Below are 18,700 nucleotides of genomic sequence, written 5' to 3' on the forward strand. Positions count from 1 at the left end.
GATGGGGTTTCTCCACGTTGGTCAGGCTGGTCTCGAATTCCTGACCTCAGGAGATCAGCCTGCCTCGGCCTCCCTATTTGCTGGGATTACAGGCATGAGCCACTGCGCCTAGCAGAAATGTTTTCTTGACTTTAGAAAACAAAACATAAAGAAGCCCAATGTTTCAAACAAAAAAGTCGTAAGAAAACATTTCAGCCTTCTATTAGTTCAGTCTCATGCAGTTAACTCCTGTGCTGCCTGGTATTGGGTCAGCAATCCTCACGAACACATCTGCTCTCCTGTGAGAATCCCAGAAGTTTTCTCTCTAGTCTGATGGCACAATCTCCAAAGTAATAAGAAACCTGCCTTCAAGAGCACCTGTCAGAGTCCTTTCCACAAACTTCCGTAAGGAAGCAAGTTGTGGACTGCAGCTGATTATAAAGTGCTTTTTGGGAAGAATCAAAGTAAAACAATAATTGTCTGTGCATGACAAAAGTCTTAGACTAGCCATGGTTAAAGACACAATAGATAAGGAAATTTGATTATTTCTGTGGCATACAATAATTTAATGTAATAGTCATAATTATTCCTGATAACATAGATTAAGACATACCAGAATTATATGAATCTTATATAATTTTGGAACATATATTAATGACACATTCATATAAAAATAACTCAAAGTTAAACACCATTTCGTATTTGACAATGATTCTGGTATAATTTTAACATACCAACGAAGATGAATATGTCTGTCTCGGACTTCAGGAGCCCTAATATCCAAAAAGTTAGTTTGAGGCCAAAAGACTGAATTTAGAATTTGGAAAGGTTATCAAATATCAAAGGCTTAAAGCACTTGATATCGCAAGATACAGTCACAGATAACTGTAAAATTAGTCATTTATTTAACCAAAGTGATAATTCAAATATTTTAAAAAGCAAAAACCTTTACTCTTTGGTAGAGAGGAGACTCAGTTTCCTAAATAATCTTAAAACTTAATAAAGACAGCTAAAAAGGTAAATTTAATCTGTCTCCCTCTTCCCTTTTTTTGTTGCCGTATACTCAAAAGGTAAATAAAAATCTTTTACTATCTCTTAATATTACACAAAAAGCTTGTTCAAAAGAGAAAACCAAATTTTACCTTTGCATTGTGCATTATTAACACTAAAGTTAATTTTAAGAAATATATCCAATTTTAATTAGTTTGATCACAAGGTAAGATCTTTGTAAACTTTTTGTAACCTTTTACAATATTTACCATTCTTTTTTCCAACTTTTTATGTCTTCTAATAAGAACCTTATGAAAGTGTCAACTGAAGGGTGGTTTTGGCCCCAGGCAGCAGAGAGTCATGGTTGACCTGATGTCATTCTTGGACAACTCTGGACAATCTCTGTGTGACTGCTCTATTTTCTGCTACTCAGGCTAGCATGTCTAGCTTTCTTTTCTGTGTCTTTTCTCTACTTTTTCTTCAGTTCAGTCATCATTTCTACTTCTTCATATGTTCAGCTTGTTTTTACCTGGTCAGCTGCTACTCTTCCTTATATCCTTTACATGTTTATTCACCCTCAGATCTTACTGCAAAACACTTTAAAAAATCGGTATTTTCTGGTTCAAATTTGAGAGAGAATTGAATAGAATATAGTTCTTTTTTTCTGCCAGCATTGAAGTCCCTTTGCCCATAAATGAATGCGCTGCCTTGGGACCTAAACCGTGGCTGCCTGAGGCTATGGTATCAGCAGAGACTTTGTGTGGGATAATTACCCTTAAAAGGGGCTGGGGCTATGACAGGTGCTGAGACTGACATATCAAGTATAATTATATACTTCCTTGACAGGCGCTGACAGTTTCTGTTTCAGAGTCATTTTGGGGCATATTCTGTATTAAAGCTTTTAGTATCTGAGAATAAAGGTTTTTGAGGAGCCCATGTGGCACATTGATGTTGACCTTTTTCCTCCAGCTTTGTTGTCATTATTACTATGTTGCTTAGCAACTCTGTGGCATTATTTCTAAACCTAATATTAACTTGAAATACATTAGAAATGGAAAGTATAGAAATGTGACTTTAGGTATATTGCTATTGTTACAAATTACTGTCAGCATAGCATGATATTATAAGACAAACCATACAAGATAGAATATTTCTTGACTTTTCAGATTTAATATAAAGGATGAAACTAACATTGAGGCACTTTAATTAATAGCAATAAAATATAATGGCAATAGAAAGCCTTTCAATCAGCTTTTCACATCCCTTAATCTAAATAACTTTTCCCAAGAGGAAGAGCAAAACAAAACCCTGAATTACGTATTTTTCTCTCTTTGAAAATTATGCAGAAAGGCAGAAAAGTATGACATTATTTTTTTGAGCAGTACAATGCCATAATCATCTTAATGACCCTTATTATTTTGCAAAAGGATTGTTTAAAAAGCAGCAAAAGCTCCCAGCATCTATGAAGGAAAAATGGGTTACAGAGGGATATATTAATTACTCCATCTATACCATTCATTAAAAACCTATCCTCTAGGTACTATAATACTTATTAACAAGGCAGAAAGAATTTAGCCAAAATAAGAGATGAATTGAGCTAGTTTTCATATTGCCAGTGTTGTGAAAAACTAAATGTGGAGAATTTACATCAAAACCTCTATGATCATTAGGCAAGGTGGTTTACACCTCTAATCCCAGCACTTTGGGAGGCTAAAATGAATGGCTCGCTTGAGCCCAGTAGTTTGAGACCAGCCTGGGTAAACATAGTGACACCCTGCCTCTACAAAAAAATTTTAAAAATTGGTCAAGTGTGGTGGCACACAGCTATAGTCTCCCAGCTACTCAGGAGGCCAAAGTGGAAGAATTGTTTGAGCCTGGAAAGTTGATGCTGCAGTGAGTCATGATCATGCCACTGCGCTCCAGCAGCCTGGGTGACAGGGCAAGACCCCATCTGAAAAACAACAACAACAACAACAAAAACAAAAACCAAACTGTATTATTGCCAAACTTTTCTAAGACAGAGGCTCACTGTCACCCAGGCTGGAGTGCTGGAGTGCAGTGGCGTGGTCTCAGCTCACTGCAACTTCAGCCTCCCAGGTTCAAGCGATTCTCTTGCCTCAGCCTCCCGAGTAGCTGGGACTACAGGCGCATGCCACCCCGCCTGGCTAATTTTTGCAATTTTAGTAGCAAAAATTAGTAGAGACTGGGTTTTGTCATGTTCTCCAGGCTGGTCTTGAACTCCTGATGTCAAGTGATCTGCCCACCTCGGCCTCCCAAAGTGCTGGGATTACAAGCGTGAGCCACTGTGCCTGGCCTATGATTGCCAGACATTTAATGACTTTTTCTTACTGTGAAAATAAACCCTGACCCATATGTCTCAAAATGGAAAAAGATTCAGGAAATGTGTGTGAGCCTTTGAAAATTGGACATTGAATCCAAAGAGAAATGTCACATTTCTTCCTTTCCTTTTAATGAAATCTCTACTGTCCACAATCAGTGAAAGGGCTCTTAGAGCAGTAGCTTTTAACTTTGGGGGAGATTAGGACGACTTTGAAAATTTGACAAGAAGCGTTTACCTTCTTCCTAGAAAAATGGTAAGTATATGAGTTGATGAATATGTTAGTTTTATTTAATTATTTCACATTATATACATATAACATCCCATTGTATCTCATAAATATATGCAATTATAACTTGCCAATTAAAACTGTTAAAGAACCAGATGTAAACGATATTTTATAATGAAATTTCCAGAGTCAGTACAACTGAAGAAACCTATCCATTAAACTGGGGGAGAAAGTTAGAAACTTTGATTCTTAAGAGTGACTTGGTGGATGCAGTGGGGAGTTGCCAAGGAAAGGGGTCTATCCGGAGGTGGAAGTATGTCATTTAGAGTAGAAAGACTAAATAGTGTTCCTTGAATTTAGGGATTCCCTATCATCTAAAGTTGTCTTTTCTCCTCAACCATTTCTAGACCTTTCCTAATTTCTTTACAAGTGGCATCAAGGCAAACAAAACAGATTAGGGATTTGAACTCTGATCCTTCTCTTATTTAGCAAAGCGATCTTAGATAATCAATTAATCCCTCTTAATCTCAGTTTCCTCATCTGTAAAATGGAAATAATACCTAATTCAAAAAGTTTTCATAAGAACTAAATTGGATAGTATATGTAAAATTCAAAGCAAGCTTTCAAATAATACACATTATTTTATTTACTAACAAATACCAAAGTTTTGTATCTGTTTGAATTCTAACTTATAGACAAATAATTATTCAGCCAGAAATATCCTTTAAATAAAACAAAAGACATGTCTCAAATGAATATTTTTTAAAGATTTTCCTAAGTGACATATTGTTTTGTTGATTATTTATTGATAAATAAAATGATAATGGTTGGTACATTTGAGCTGTAGGAATAAAATGGTAAACTTGGCTGGAACAAAATTTTAACAGAGATATTATAGGTGTTTAAAGATTGAGCTATCCTACTATATTTCTATAAAATTCTTCACATTATTAGTTAAAAATGACTTTTTATTTTAGAGGTAAGTTGTTTTTCAGTTCTAATGCAATCCATTGTCAATATTTAAGGTTTCTTAATAAAAATAACTAAAAATAATATAGGTTGTATATATTCGTATTAATAAAATATTTTTGACATTTCAGAGTGTAGATGATTCAGACATATCTGTCATTGCCCAGAACAAGAAATGCTTTGACAACGATATTGTTTGTTCTAAAAGTGTTTTGATTTCAGTTGGGGACACTGAAATTTACCTGAATGATACTCCTTACAAACAGGTTAGTGAATTATTTCTTTCAGGATCATTTGAACTTGTCCTGAGGATACTGAAAATAGAATAGAAATGATTCGATCTACTTCTCTCTGTAAATGGTTATGAGATCTATGTTGTTTTTTCTTTTCATTTTATGTGGCTTCAGTAAATTGTGCTTGACTTCTCTCTTCTTACTTCCCTTCTCCATATTCCAATTTGTTCTTCTTGCTTTCATTCCCATAGTTGCCATTTGGGACCTTGCAACCCCCACCTATTGCCTTAATTACTTCAGTGGCTTCCAGGCTAGACTCTTGGCTTCTAGTTTTAGTCTTTCCCCTCTAATTCATCCTCACATACTGCAGCATAGGTAGTTTTATTTGTATATGTCTTTTATTTTTTTTTTTTTTTATTTTTTGAGACGGAGTCTCACTCTGTTGACCAGGCTGGAGTACAGTGGCATGATCTCAGCTCACTGCAACTTCTGCCTCCTGGGTTCAAGCAATTCTCTTGCCTCAGCCTCCTGAGTAGCTGGGGTTACAGATGCACACCACCATGCCAGGCTAATTTTTGTATTTTCAGTAGAGACGGGATTTCACCATGTTGGTTAGGCTGGTCTCAAACTCCTGACCTCAGGTGATCCACCTGTCTTGGCTTCCCAAAGTGCTGGGATTACAGGCATGAGCCACCGCATCCAGCCTTGTATATGTACATTTTTGATGGAAATCTAATATGTCACTCTGGTTCTTCAAGACTTTGAGACGCCTTCCCACTGCTCCTCCGAGGCCTTGCCAGTCTGGCTGTTACCCACCTCTCCTGCCTGCTCTTTCATTACTTTTTGCTTCAAGCCCACATTCCAGAAGGTGAAGCATCTTATTAGTCCTTCATTACTATTATCACTTCTTCCTGGAACTGTCTTTCCATTTAACTTATTCTTATGCAATATGTCTTATCATATCTCCTCCAGGGAGCTCCTCCTCAAGCACCCTATTAGAATGTGTATCATACTTTAATGAAACTACTTGTGAGCTTGTCTTCCCCAGTTGTCTCCAAGTTCTTGTTTATTGCATCCTTGGAGCCTGCCCAATTTAAAAGAATGAATAAATTTCATTCATTCATTCATCTCATACATTCTTTTATAATGTTTACTGAATATCAAAACATGTGCTAATTATTGGGGCTATAACAGTGAAATAACACTGTGCTTGCCTTTAAGAAGTTTCTGCTCAGGCGAGGGATACATTCAGGTAAATAAGGATGCACATGGTAAATAAGGCAGCATGGTGTCCTATGGTAGGAATTTATGTAGCATAATATGGGAACTCCCGGGAAGAGCACCTAAAGAGACCTGGGGTGCTTAGGGTGATTGTTAAGAGCATAGACTTTAGAGTCACTCAGCACTAACTCGGAACCTCTGTTCCATTACGTGCTTGCTCTGTAACTTTGGGCAGGTTTACTTAACCTCTCCAAGCTGCAGCTTTTCCATCTGTAAATTTGGGAAGATTTTAGAACCTAATTCTTTAGTTTGTGTGAGGATTGAAATGAAAATATAAATTAACGGATTTGAAGAAATGATTCTTCTTACCCTCCCTATTTCTGAAGGCTCAGAAGACATGCTGTGGAGGAAATGATTTGCACTGAGTCTTAAAGGATGAGTAGGCATTAGCCAGGTGAAGAGAGGGAGTAGGGTGGCAATCAGTACAGACGAATAAACCCACTCAGGAGAGCAGAGCTGAGAGATGAAATGGCATGTTCGGATAACTGCAGGTGGTTTAGATTGGTGGAAGCACAATATATGGGACAGTGGATGGAGGGAGTGGCAAAGTGACTCAGGGAGGAGTGTCCTGATCAGCTGCCATTCAGGGAGCATGGGGTAAAGGCAATAGATGAGGGGGCTGAGTTCAGACTATGGAGGCCCTTGAATGGTACAAGATATTTGAACCTAATTTTATAGGCAAGAAATTTTAGAGTTAGAAAGTACATAATTTGACAAATGGGCTTTAAAAACTGACCTATATTCTGAGATTTTTTGAACAGTGTTTCTCTCAGTTTGGTTTGCAAATATTCATTAAAATCATATGGAATTTTTCTTGTAAGCGCTGGTTTCTGGGCCCTACTTCAGTAATTGGAATGGCTGATGCTGAAAACAAAATTGACATTTTCAATGGTACTTGAAATTCTTGTGCACACTAAAGTTTGAGAACAGTTACCTTAAAATATAACTATGTTTCAGTCAGAAACATTGAAACTAACTGGGCAGCAATCAACCTTTGGGCAAAACAGAGTTTCTACAATCATGTTTACATGTTTTTAAAGTAACTACAGCAGTTTTTCATAACCACCAACCAGATATTCATTTATAGGTGAAGGTTATTTCTAAGAACAAGGGTGTTAAAAAAGAAACAAGAGAAAATAGTAAATGCTCTTATAAAGACAGTATGACACATCTTTGAAGTGGTGATTGCAACTCCACATAACTTTCAACTTCCAATTTTCACTTGTATGTAGGTGTTAATGAATCTCCTTTATATAAATTGTATGACATAAGATTAAGTCATAAAAACGGTTTGACCCTAAAGAAATCCCCTGCAATATTTTTTCTTAAACATCGAAAGTGAAAAATAAGCACTGTTTATTTTATGGTAGATGGACCACCCATCCAGGAAAAGAAAAAAATACCTCTGTTATTTTTACATGTAAATGCACAATTCTAATTTTATCAAATGTATAAGATATAAATATTTTATTAATTTATTTAAGCTGTACTTTAAATATTTTAATTCTCCATAGCTCTAACATATTTTGCTAACATCACTAGAGTTTGTTTAAAGTGCTCTAATTCTCATCTGAAGTGGAGATCTCTATTTTGGACAATTCATAATACCTCACTGTTCTAATGAGAAGCATTATTTAAAAATCTGAAAAGTAAGGCATATGGCAACTCCCTTTGACCATAGAGGATGTTCTTGTAGTAAACTGTCCTATCTAATGAAAATGAAGGATTTCATGTCTAAAGACAAATAGAAAAGATGTGCTTTTGTATCAGGATAACTGATGCAAAACCAAACTGAGCAAAAGAGAAACAAGTCAAAGACAAACAAGATGATAGAAAGATACTAAAAAGTGCAGTGAAAACAATAGAATTGGTTTCTGTGGCAGAGACTGACTTGGGGGCAGGGCAAGCTATGCAATTTGTTCAAAACAGGGAAAAAGTTGCATTTTCTTGTTTCATGTTCTGTCTTGATGTGTCATGGTGTCTTTTTTTTTTTTTTTTTTTTTTAAATCATCATTTAATGCTATGCTCACTCAAGCATAGGGATAGTCCTGGGGTGAGAGCACACCCTGTCAGTGCTGAGGGCCTTCCTTGCCTCATTAACTCCAACTTGGTACTTGGGTATGCTTGCCTAAGTCCAACTCATCTTGCCTCTGTGCTGCAAGTGGAGCATAGCAGTGGTCTCTGGGTGGCTGCAGAGAAGCAGGCATCTGAGAATCAATCCAGGGAGATTGGGCGGACAGCAGGAGATGTGAGCCAAGGCTTCAAGGCCCAGACGCATAATTCTTTGTCTCATTGAACTTCACTGACAAAACACGAATTCACAGGTAAAATTAGAATTTCAAGATGGCAATTACAGAGCATTAAACCCCAAGAGGGGGCCCACTTCTGAGCAAGGGACGGTCCTTGCTCAGAAGAGCATTGTGCTGTCTTAAATGCCTACAATCTGGCCCATCTTGAGGATGAAAGTTCTACTGGGGCAATCAGGGAAGGCCTCACAGAGGGGGGAGCATATGGGTCACAATTGATGGGAATGAGGCCATTACGCCAAGATCTGGAGAACAGAGTTCCTACCAGGAGGAACACCAAGCGCACAGGACTTGAGATGGGTAAAAGCTTAGGTAAATTTGAAGAACAGAAAGAGAGCCAGCGTAGCTGAAGCTTAGTCAGTGAGGGTGGGGATTGGGAAGTGGAAGGCTATGAGATCAGAGAGAGCCAGTTAACAACACATATGGTTATATATAATATATACTGTTCTATACAATATATTGTGCACCTGTTTTAAGTATGACCTTGGTCTAGGAGACTGAAAACTCCTTATGGATATGACTAAATTTATTTCATTTTCCCTTTGAAATATTTATTAAAAAGTCTACTGTAGTGTAGTATTTTCAAACTATGCTTTTGTTATTACTTGAAGGAGAAAAGTAACCAAAGAATTTCATATCTCCTTCACAATTTTTATTTTGCCTCTGGCTAAATTTGTCTTACTTACTTTGATGTTAACTGTGCATTTTTGAAGTTATTATATGAGTTAATTTCAAGGTCCGATTCAATATAGCCATGCGTTGCCCTTGCTTATAAAGAATATTGTATATTCCTACTTTACAATAAAAGTTCTCTAACATTTCCTGATATGTTCCATCTCTCATTTCTCTCTGCTTTATCCTTTCTACTGCCTAAATTATCTTCTTTTAATATACAACCATGGTCTAATACTTCCCTGTTTGAAAGCTTTTATTGACTACATTTTGCACATGTGATAATTAGTCTAGATAACTTGGTTGCAAAGGTGTCAGGCTATGATCCATCATGCGATTCATGCTCTAGCCTTTTGGTACTCTCCTTAGTTCTGAATAAATCTTTGACTTTCTTGTCCCTAAGTCTTGATTCAAGCCATTTCTTTTGTTTGGAAGGATTTCTTCTCCATTCTCATTCCCAAACCCCTATACCTTGCTGTGCATAACCTCTTGCAGATCAGTTCACACCCACCCCTTGCAAGAAGCCTTCTGGAGTCCCTCTGATGGTAATTCACCGCTTGCCGCCCCCCTACACACATACGGTAGTTCCGCCTTATCCATGAGGGTTAGGTCCCAAGACCTCCAGTGGATGCTTGAAACCATAGATAGTAGCAGACCCAATTGCCATCAATCAGAACACGTTTCTGCTCATGCCTTTTACCCACAAATTTAATGCCTTTTCCATCTTAACTAAGCACTTACCATGTGCTGTGGCTGTCAGTTTGGCAGTTTAATGTGCAGCAGCAAAACTAGCTGAATTTCTTTTCCCTTCTTCACAATTTCACAGATAGAAGATTCATTCTTACCATAGATCTTAGCAACCGTAGCATACAATTTTTTTTCTTTCTTGTTAAGTTGACAACTTTCCGCTTTTCACTTAAAGGAAGTACTTCACAGCTTCTTTTTGCCTGAATTGGGAAGGCAATGTCTCCTACCAAACTTAATGATTCTGATTTTCAAGACATATTTAATGAAGTCAGTAGACTATTTCCATGCTATCATTAACTACTCAGAAACATGCGCAGGACCAAATTTCTCTCTTTTGCAGGCAAGGTCATACCTTTTTTAGTTCTGTCATATTTATTCATCACAGATGTAAAATTTCTGATTCGGCAGGGATATCACTTAATGTCTTCTGTGTCCATTCCCTTGTTTTGCTTTTCCCCACATGTAACTGAAATATCTTTTCCCTTTGCCCATTTATCCATGTGGGGTCCATCTGCTAGTTTGTGTCTGGTAATATTTATGTATTTCCTATTTTGTGCAATTGTTTTGTCTTTTCTTACAGAATTCAGAAAAGGCATGACCAAGCAACAATATTAGTACATAGATAGTTGTTGGCAAATATTAGCTAAACTAATTTGATATATTTTGGTTAGAGAACTTACTACTCACTTTGTTTCTTTTCTTTTCTTTTTTTAAGAAACAATCAGGTTTTTTTCTGGAAAACAAATCTACCTACCAGCTTTGGAAGGCTGGTTACTATATAGTAGTATACTTTCCAGAGAAAGATATCACTATTCTTTGGGATAGGAAGACAACTATTCATATCAAAGTTGGGCCACAGTGGAAGGTAGGTCAACCTAAGCTCCAAATGAGATGTAATGAATACAATCACATTTAGTTTTTGATGTTTGATGAAAATAAAATGATTAATGTTTTCCTTTAAGAACTAGGTTATATTTCCAGAATTACTAACTCATACCCTTGTGAAAAAGAACTTCACCAACTAAGTACAGTGTTTGTGTACAGTTCTTTTTGACTTTAACCTTGCAGTATCGTTTTCCAAGATTACTTAAGCCAGCTTTCTTCTTCTCTTTTCCTTCAGCTTAATTATGTGATTTGTTCATAATGCAATTAGATTCCGTTCTTACAAACTGCGTTCCATGTTTTCCTCCACATTCTGAACATATTTTTTTAAGTTTACATGCAGTAAAATTATTTTTTAAATGTAAAAAAAGTTACTCTTATTGTGTCCAGGTCTATAGATTTTGACAAATGCATTGTATTAGTCCATTTTCACACTGCTATAAAGAACTACCTGACACTGGGTAATTTATAAAGAAACAAGGTTTAATTGACTCACAGTTCTGCATGGCTGGGAAGGCCTCAGGGAACGTACAATCATTGTGGAAGGCAAAGGGGAAGCAACCACCTTCTTCAAAAGGTGGCCCGAAAGACAGAAAGAGTGAGGGGGAAATGCCACACTTTTAAACCATCAGGTCTCATGAGAACTCCCTCACTATCACAAGAACAGTTTGGGGGAAACCACCCCCATGATTCAATTACCTCTCACCAGGTCCTTCCCTCAACATATGGGGATTGTAATTCAAGATGAGATTTGGGTGGAGACACAGAGCCAAACCATATTATGCATGGAGCCTTGTATCCATTACAACAGTTCTACATAGAACATACCTGTCAAACTCCAAATATACTTCATGTTGCTTCCTTATTGTCAACCCCTACCTTTACCTCCTAACCTCAGACAACCACTGATTATATTTTCCACTGCTATAGTTTTGCCTTTCTCAGATATCATATAAATGGAATTGTACAATCTGTAGTCTTTTGGGTCTGGCTTCTTTGACTTGGCAAAGTATATTTAAGATTCATACAAATGGTTGGGTGAATTCTGTACTGTTGAGTAGTATTCTGTTGTGTGGATGTATCACACAATTTATTTATCCATTCATGGTTGAATATCCAATCTGAGTTGTTTATAATTTTTGGCAATTTATATTTTAAATTATTTTATATATTATTCCCGCTAAATATTTTTATTAAATATTGTTAAGTAGTTTACTATTTAAAATATTTAGAGCCCAGGAGTTCAAGGCTACAGCACACTATGATCATGTCTGTGACTAGCCACTGCACTGCAGCCTGGGCCACACTGCAAGACTCCATCCATTTAAAAAAAAAAAAAAAAAAAAAGCAGTCTAAAATATTTAAAATTTGATTATTTTGAATATTTATTTGAATATTTTAAATTCATATTTTAAAATTGTTTGCAAAAACATTGATGTATTTTTTAAAAATCTATTTTACCTGAAATTGAGACTGAGACTCATGGATATAATTTTTGTCAAAGAAAAATTGGAATACCAACAATATCTTCTCAAAAATACAGAAAAGATACATTTTTAAAAAAGATTTTAATATGTTGTAAATGCAAAATATGATTGTATATTGAAGTTATAGTCTTTCAGTCTTAAGGAGGATAAAGCCCAAAGGTCTATTCTTAGGTTTGTTGGCATCTTGAATTTCTTTGATGAATCCGAAATAACCTTCAGTCATTGCTGTCTTTCTTCAACTAATATTCTCTGTCATTCATCATCCGATATCCTTGTTTCCAACAAGAATAGCAATATATTTTACTACTAGATGAAGGAGGAGAACTTGCAGTGATGATTTTCTAGAAGCAGTAGAACTACTCCTTAAAACCTTGAATTTAAACATGCTGAATGCTCTCTTCAATATTGAAGAATAGAGTCTATCCCTTAATGGTGAAGTAGGATGCCTATGTCTCTGGCAAAGCAGACAATAACCTTAGAATTACATCTGCCATAGCCACTTATTACCATGGGACCTCTGTTTTCAGAAATCACCTCTGTTCAAAGACAGTGGCCACTACTAACAGCAGTTATCCTAAAGCTGAGGCATCAGGAAGGGGGATGTGGAAAAACAAATGGTTAACTTGTTTCTAACAGGTAGGCAATATGATATATTCCAACAAATAGGGAATATATCTGCCATTCTTCATCCCATATCCTTGTTTCCAACAAGGATGGGAATATATATAATTATGAATTACATATATACACACACATGAATTCTGTGTATATACACATATACATTTGCATACACATACACTCTCATATGTACTGTCTTGTTTGAATTATACTTTTCCAAGTTATTTATGTTATTAGTTGTATTAATGCTAAGACACTGGTAAGTGTGTATAAATAGGACTTGAAATCAGGTAAAATATTTTTGCAAATTTATAAAAATCACAAAACATAATTAAATTGGTATGAGAAAATCCACTTTCTTCAAGTTAATTTTTAAAAATGATTGCTGTGAAAATTCTTAAATGTATATTTGAAATGTCTTAAAAGTTTTAATGAATATGAGTCTTTAAATGTTAAAGAGAAAATAGAATATTTCCTGGTGATTTTCTCTTACTTTAGAACAAGCTATCAGGATTGTGTGGAAACTTTGACAAATGCACTTCAAATGATATGACCACATCTAATAACTTGGAAGTGAGAAATGCTCAGGTATTTGGAGATAGTTGGGCATTAGGACAGGTAAGTTACATAAATGTATTTTAGAAGTCAACAAAAATTTTTAAGAATATTTTTCACTAGAACATTTTGTTCTTATTTAGGTAATATTATTTTACATACTATTTTCATAGTAATTTATAGCTGATAAACGTTCATATTTATCTTCTCATGTAATTTTTCTGATTACCTTATCATATAAAGGATGTTTTCTCCTTATTATAGATGAAGAAATTGAGGCTCAGGGAGGTTAAATGAGTTGTCTAATATTATATGGCTAGAAAGTAGCAGAGGTGACATTCAAATTCATCTCTTCTCCCTCATGTTTTCCTCACCATAGCAAAATGCCAGTCAATGTATCTGCATTTTGAAGGATGATGGAACTTTTGCCAGTTCAAAGCAATAAATAAATGAAGACAGAATTTCTTAACAGCCATGTTACTGTATTACATGAAATAAAGGGGGATGCGTGTGTATGTGTGTGGGTGGGTGGATTGTGGTCAACTACCTTTGGCAGCAGTTGGACAAATTAATTTTTACATATTTCTCTTTCAAAGGATTTCTTGAGGCATTATAAGCCTATAAAGGAGGGACGTGTTTGAATGATTTTCCAAACTTACTGACATAATCTATATTTTTATTTATTAATTCTCAAGGAAGTAGTCTTATATGAAACACATTTTGAAAAATGCTGAACTCAGAAAACAGAGTCAAATTGGAAGTTCTATTCTTTCTTCTACTTTCCTTTTAGCCTGTTGTTCTTTTTAATTGATAGGAGTGTTTGAAACCACAATTTCCTGATTGGTTACCATTTGGTTAGTTACTTCTCTACTTTGCCTAGTTTACTAATATGTCTAAATCTCTCTAAAGAATAAAGAGGGGATGGGGTAAAACATTTATTCCAGTCAGTAATATTTGAGTGTGGTCTAAGCTTAACAGTACAAAAGTGTACCTTTTAATATCTAAAATATCTACTATATTGAGAGAGACAAAATCCTTTTAACTGTGGCTATCTTACATCTTGTTATCTTTAGAAGTTTTGAAAAAAATCGTTTTACATTTTTCTCTCTGCAAATGAATTAAGAAGTAACTATTTCTAATGGTACTTAAATATCTGAAGTAGTCAAATAATTTTAAACACCCTCAAAATAAATTTTTTATTCATACCTGATAGACAAGGCTAAAACTCAGGTCATTTAAAAAATTCACTAATTTTTATTTAGCACTTAATGTTTTCCATTACATACAGATACATAATATGGATAAATCACAGTCTTTGCCTTTAAGAAATTTAGAGTCTAGAGGTGGAAAATTTAGAGGTGGAAAAATTAACAGTCAGAACATAGTGAGATAGTTGCTTTGATAGAAGTGCACACAAAGTGGGGATTGTGATGGTCCAAGAAAGGTTCCTGGAGAAGGTACCCTGCAGGTGAATCTTATAAGATTTATAGGAGCTAAGAAAGTGAAATTTATGGGAAAGAATTTAACAGGGAAAGGAGGGAGCAGCCACTTAGAAGGTGTCAAGAGGCTGGAGAGAGTGTGGTGCACAAAGTGAATTTCAAAAAGTTAATTTTGGTTGTGGTGTAAGGTCTGAAATAGAGAATAGCTGAAGTGCAAAGTATAGATCTGCAAGATACAAGGGCCAAGAGGCTCTTATAATCCAGCTAGAAATATTAAGTCAGTAGAGACTTAAGACTGTATTAAGAAGGATGAATTTGGAGGTTCCTAGAAGGTCTCCTACTTTCCTGGCTTCCTGGGTGGATACTGGTGTTCCTTCTTGAGGCAGGGCAAAGAGGAGGAAATGAATGTGGATAGTCGGGGAAGGACAATGGTGTAGAGGTAGGGATGGTTAGGATCTGCTGAGAGCGAAATGACAGATACATTTAGGTGGAAATGTTAGTTCTGAAATTCAGGAAGGAGATGTGGGATGGACATAGGGATTTGGCAGTTGCTAGTATATTCAGGGCGTTGAAGTCAGGACGCATGTACCAAATGAGAAAAATAGAGGTTTGAGGATTAAGCTTTGCGAAGAGAGGAGGGAGAAGGAGATTAGGGAACAGCAGCCAATGTAGCAAGAGGAGACCCAGCAGAAAATTGTGTCACCAAAACCAAATGAGGAGAGACATTTAAGAAGGGTAAAGTATTAAATAGAATCAGAGGCAGCAAAAGTCAAGCAAAATGGAAGACTGAAAAATTGCCTTTATAGTTAACAATGAAGAGGTCATGGATGACGTTTTTCAGGGCAGTTTCAGGGAAGGGTATTAGGGGAGGAAGAGGCCAAATTGCTGCATGTGTGGGAATTGAGTCTGCAGAGACTTGGGTACATATAACCTCTCAGATGATTTGTGACAGAAATGAAGAAGACGAAGATGAAAGAAACAGGTCATGCTCATGTAATTTTTTAAGTCATGCAAATGCTGTGTTTAAGACAATTTAAAAATCATTTATCACCACTCGATCTCTAATATTGCTATGATTTTAATATTCTGTTTAGTTGCTTTCAAAAGTAATATATGCAATTAACATTGAATTGGATGTGAGCAGGTGCTTTACGCAAATCCTATCTAAAAGGATGAGAATATATTAGGTGCAATTGTAATGAGTGAAGTTGGGTAGGTTACTCTGCTTGAGAAATTGTCTCTTTGAAAACTTCTTTTCTCTCTTAAATTTTTTTCAACAGTGTGAAAGTCCAGATGAAACAATTAAACCCTGTGAGGCACATCAAAACAAATTTCCTTATGCCAAGAAAGAATGCTCCATTTTGTACAGCGATATTTTTGCTTCTTGTCGCAATGTGGTAAATGAATACTTTAATGAACTCTAAAGTTTAAAGATGTTTTACTGTGTCTATAATACTGAGGTGAACATGACACATAACTGGGTGATCCATTGGCTTTTTAGATGTACCACCTAACTATTGTTAGGGGGACATATGTGTTAGTTTGTTTTTCTGTAGAAGTGGCACATTTAGTTGATTTACTTTCTCCCTTACTCCATCTAATTTAACAGTGTACCTTTGTACATATTTGTAATAATTTGTTCTAGTTTATGGAACATTATTTACATACATCGTTTTATGATTAAGAGCATAAATGTTTACTTTTCTTTAGGGAACATTGTCAAATGGGCATTCTTCTCAACTCAAAGTATGGTTGAAAAGTATTTCTTGTAGCACATTTGAAATGGTTTTAGAAGCACATCCCAAGATGGAATGTAACTTATTTGGAAATTTCATTTTCAAAACTCCTTCCTAGCATGATTATTTTAGGTCCCAATGGAAGTTTAAGGAATATTTCAATGTATTGGTAAGAATTAAGTAATATTTCTGCTGCATACAAAGCTATGCTAGTGGTCTTGGGGGAAGTCACTTGTATGATTGTTTGACTTATGAGCTAAGATGGTTGTTTTTCTCTAGGAATACCATTCTGTTTCAAAGAACAAATGACATATGGTTATTCAGACATTCAGACAGGGATATTTGGCAGATACCTTCTTTCTTTCTTTCTTTTTATGAGATGGAGTCTTGCTCTGTCATCCAGGCTGGAGTGCAGTGGCATGATCTTGGCCCACTACAACCTCTGCCTCCTGGGTTCAAGCGATTCTCCTGCCTCAGCCTCCTGAGTAGCTGGGATTGTAGGCGTGTGCCACCAAGCTCGGCTAAGTTTTGTATTTTTAGTAGAGGCCGGGTCTCACCGTGTTGGCCAGGCTGGTCTGGAACTCCTGACCTCATATGATCTGCCCACCTCTGCCTCCCAAAAGGCTGGGATTACAGGCGTGAGCCACTGCACCCGGCAGATATTTTCTTAAAATGTGTGAAATGAGTCTGTGGCTTTAAGGAAACACCTGATGGTGTCTGTTATCTTTGATAAAATTTACTTCCAAGGGAAAATTAGAGTTTTGTAAAAGTTAGATCCACCCCTGTGAGCTTATAAGGTTTTTGATACTTAATGAGTTTTTTGATGATCTAGATGGTGATATTAACAAACGTGACTTGTAGCTATTATATATAATCAAGTGTGTCAACATTTCAAAGATCTGCACGGGTCCATAAATTTTCCACATGACCAATGCGTGATGTTACAAAATCATGCAGAAGTAAAAGATCCATTCAAAGGGCGAAATAAAAAACAATTTTAATATAGCAAAGTATAAAGTTTATTGATGTGGTTTTAGATTTCACATTGCAGTGAACTTTTTAAAAATGATTTGAGTTTTGATATAGAGTCAAAGAATATCACAATTACTTGAAAAAGATATTAAAGTACTCCTTCCTTTCCAACTAAATACATGTGTGGAACCGAATTTTCTTCGTCTGTTTCATCCCAAACCCAAACAAGACAAAAACATTACAATAGACCGGATGAAGAAGCAGATATGAGAATCCAGCTGTTTGCTATTAAGCCACACATTAAAGAGATCTGCAAAAATGTAAAACATTGCACTCTTTTCACTATTTCTTGGCATACATAAGTATTTTTCACTAAAGCCATGTTATTCATGTAAACATATAATGTTTCTTGTTACTTTTAAATGTCTCATTTTTAATGTCTAATAGAGTAAATATTGGTAGATAGAATCCCATAAACAAAACCTCTTTGGGGATCTCAGTGATTTTTTAAGAGTGTAAAGGGACTCTGAGACAGAAAAGTTTGAGGACTGCCATATTAGAGCCACATAGGTAGACTAAAGTCTTGTTTATAAAAAGGGTTGCTTTTGAGACTTTTCAGAGTTTCCAAGGACCACACCTGCTTGACAAGAAATATTGTGTCAAGTCTGGAGTCCTGAACCACAGAGCCTGCTGGTTCTTTTCCACTTGAAAAGAAAAATTAACTCGTGAACTGACCTAAAAAATAAAATACAGCTCAGTGACAGCAAATCCTGCTTCTTTTCTTTCTTTCTTTTTTTTTTTTTAATTTGAGACAGAGTCTCTGTCGCTCAGGCTGGAGTGCAGTGGCGCTATCTCAGCTCACTGCAACCTCTGCCTCCCGGGTTCAAGTGATTCTCCTGCCTCGGCCTCCTGAGTCCCTTGCTCCGTTTTTAATGCACTGTCAATATATTAAATTTTGTCAGCTACTTAAATATAATGCAAATAAATAAATTAAGTAAATAGAATAAGTTGTTTTTAAAGATTGCTATTACCTTTAATAGCCATTAGGATGTTGCATAAGCGGGGGCAAAAAAGAAAGGAAAGAAGGAAGAAAGATATGAAATTGTATAAAATTACAATTGGAAGCAGAAGATGCCTTATTTTAATGCCATGTGATTACATCAATAATGAAAGAAGCTTCCAAAAATTAATCTGTTATATTGCAGATGTTGAAGTCATATGTGTTTATTAATCTTATTATTTCTTTTGCTAGTTCTTTGATGTGACA

General features: G+C 35.9%; 1 protein-coding gene across 1 annotated transcript in view; it reads left to right on the plus strand.

Annotated features, from left to right (window-relative positions):
• The window catches only part of OTOGL (otogelin like), a 167,138-nt gene that overhangs the window by 82,124 nt on the left and 66,314 nt on the right, over window positions 1-18,700 (plus strand). The window contains exons 28-31 of the mRNA XM_055236519.2: window positions 4,637-4,771; window positions 10,460-10,609; window positions 13,230-13,349; window positions 16,006-16,122. Coding sequence (XP_055092494.1) covers window positions 4,637-4,771; window positions 10,460-10,609; window positions 13,230-13,349; window positions 16,006-16,122 — 522 coding nt within the window. The remainder of the gene's footprint in view (window positions 1-4,636; window positions 4,772-10,459; window positions 10,610-13,229; window positions 13,350-16,005; window positions 16,123-18,700) is intronic.

Source organism: Symphalangus syndactylus, chromosome 13 (genome assembly GCF_028878055.3).
Source record: "Symphalangus syndactylus isolate Jambi chromosome 13, NHGRI_mSymSyn1-v2.1_pri, whole genome shotgun sequence".
NCBI classification, from domain to species: Eukaryota; Metazoa; Chordata; class Mammalia; order Primates; family Hylobatidae; genus Symphalangus; species Symphalangus syndactylus.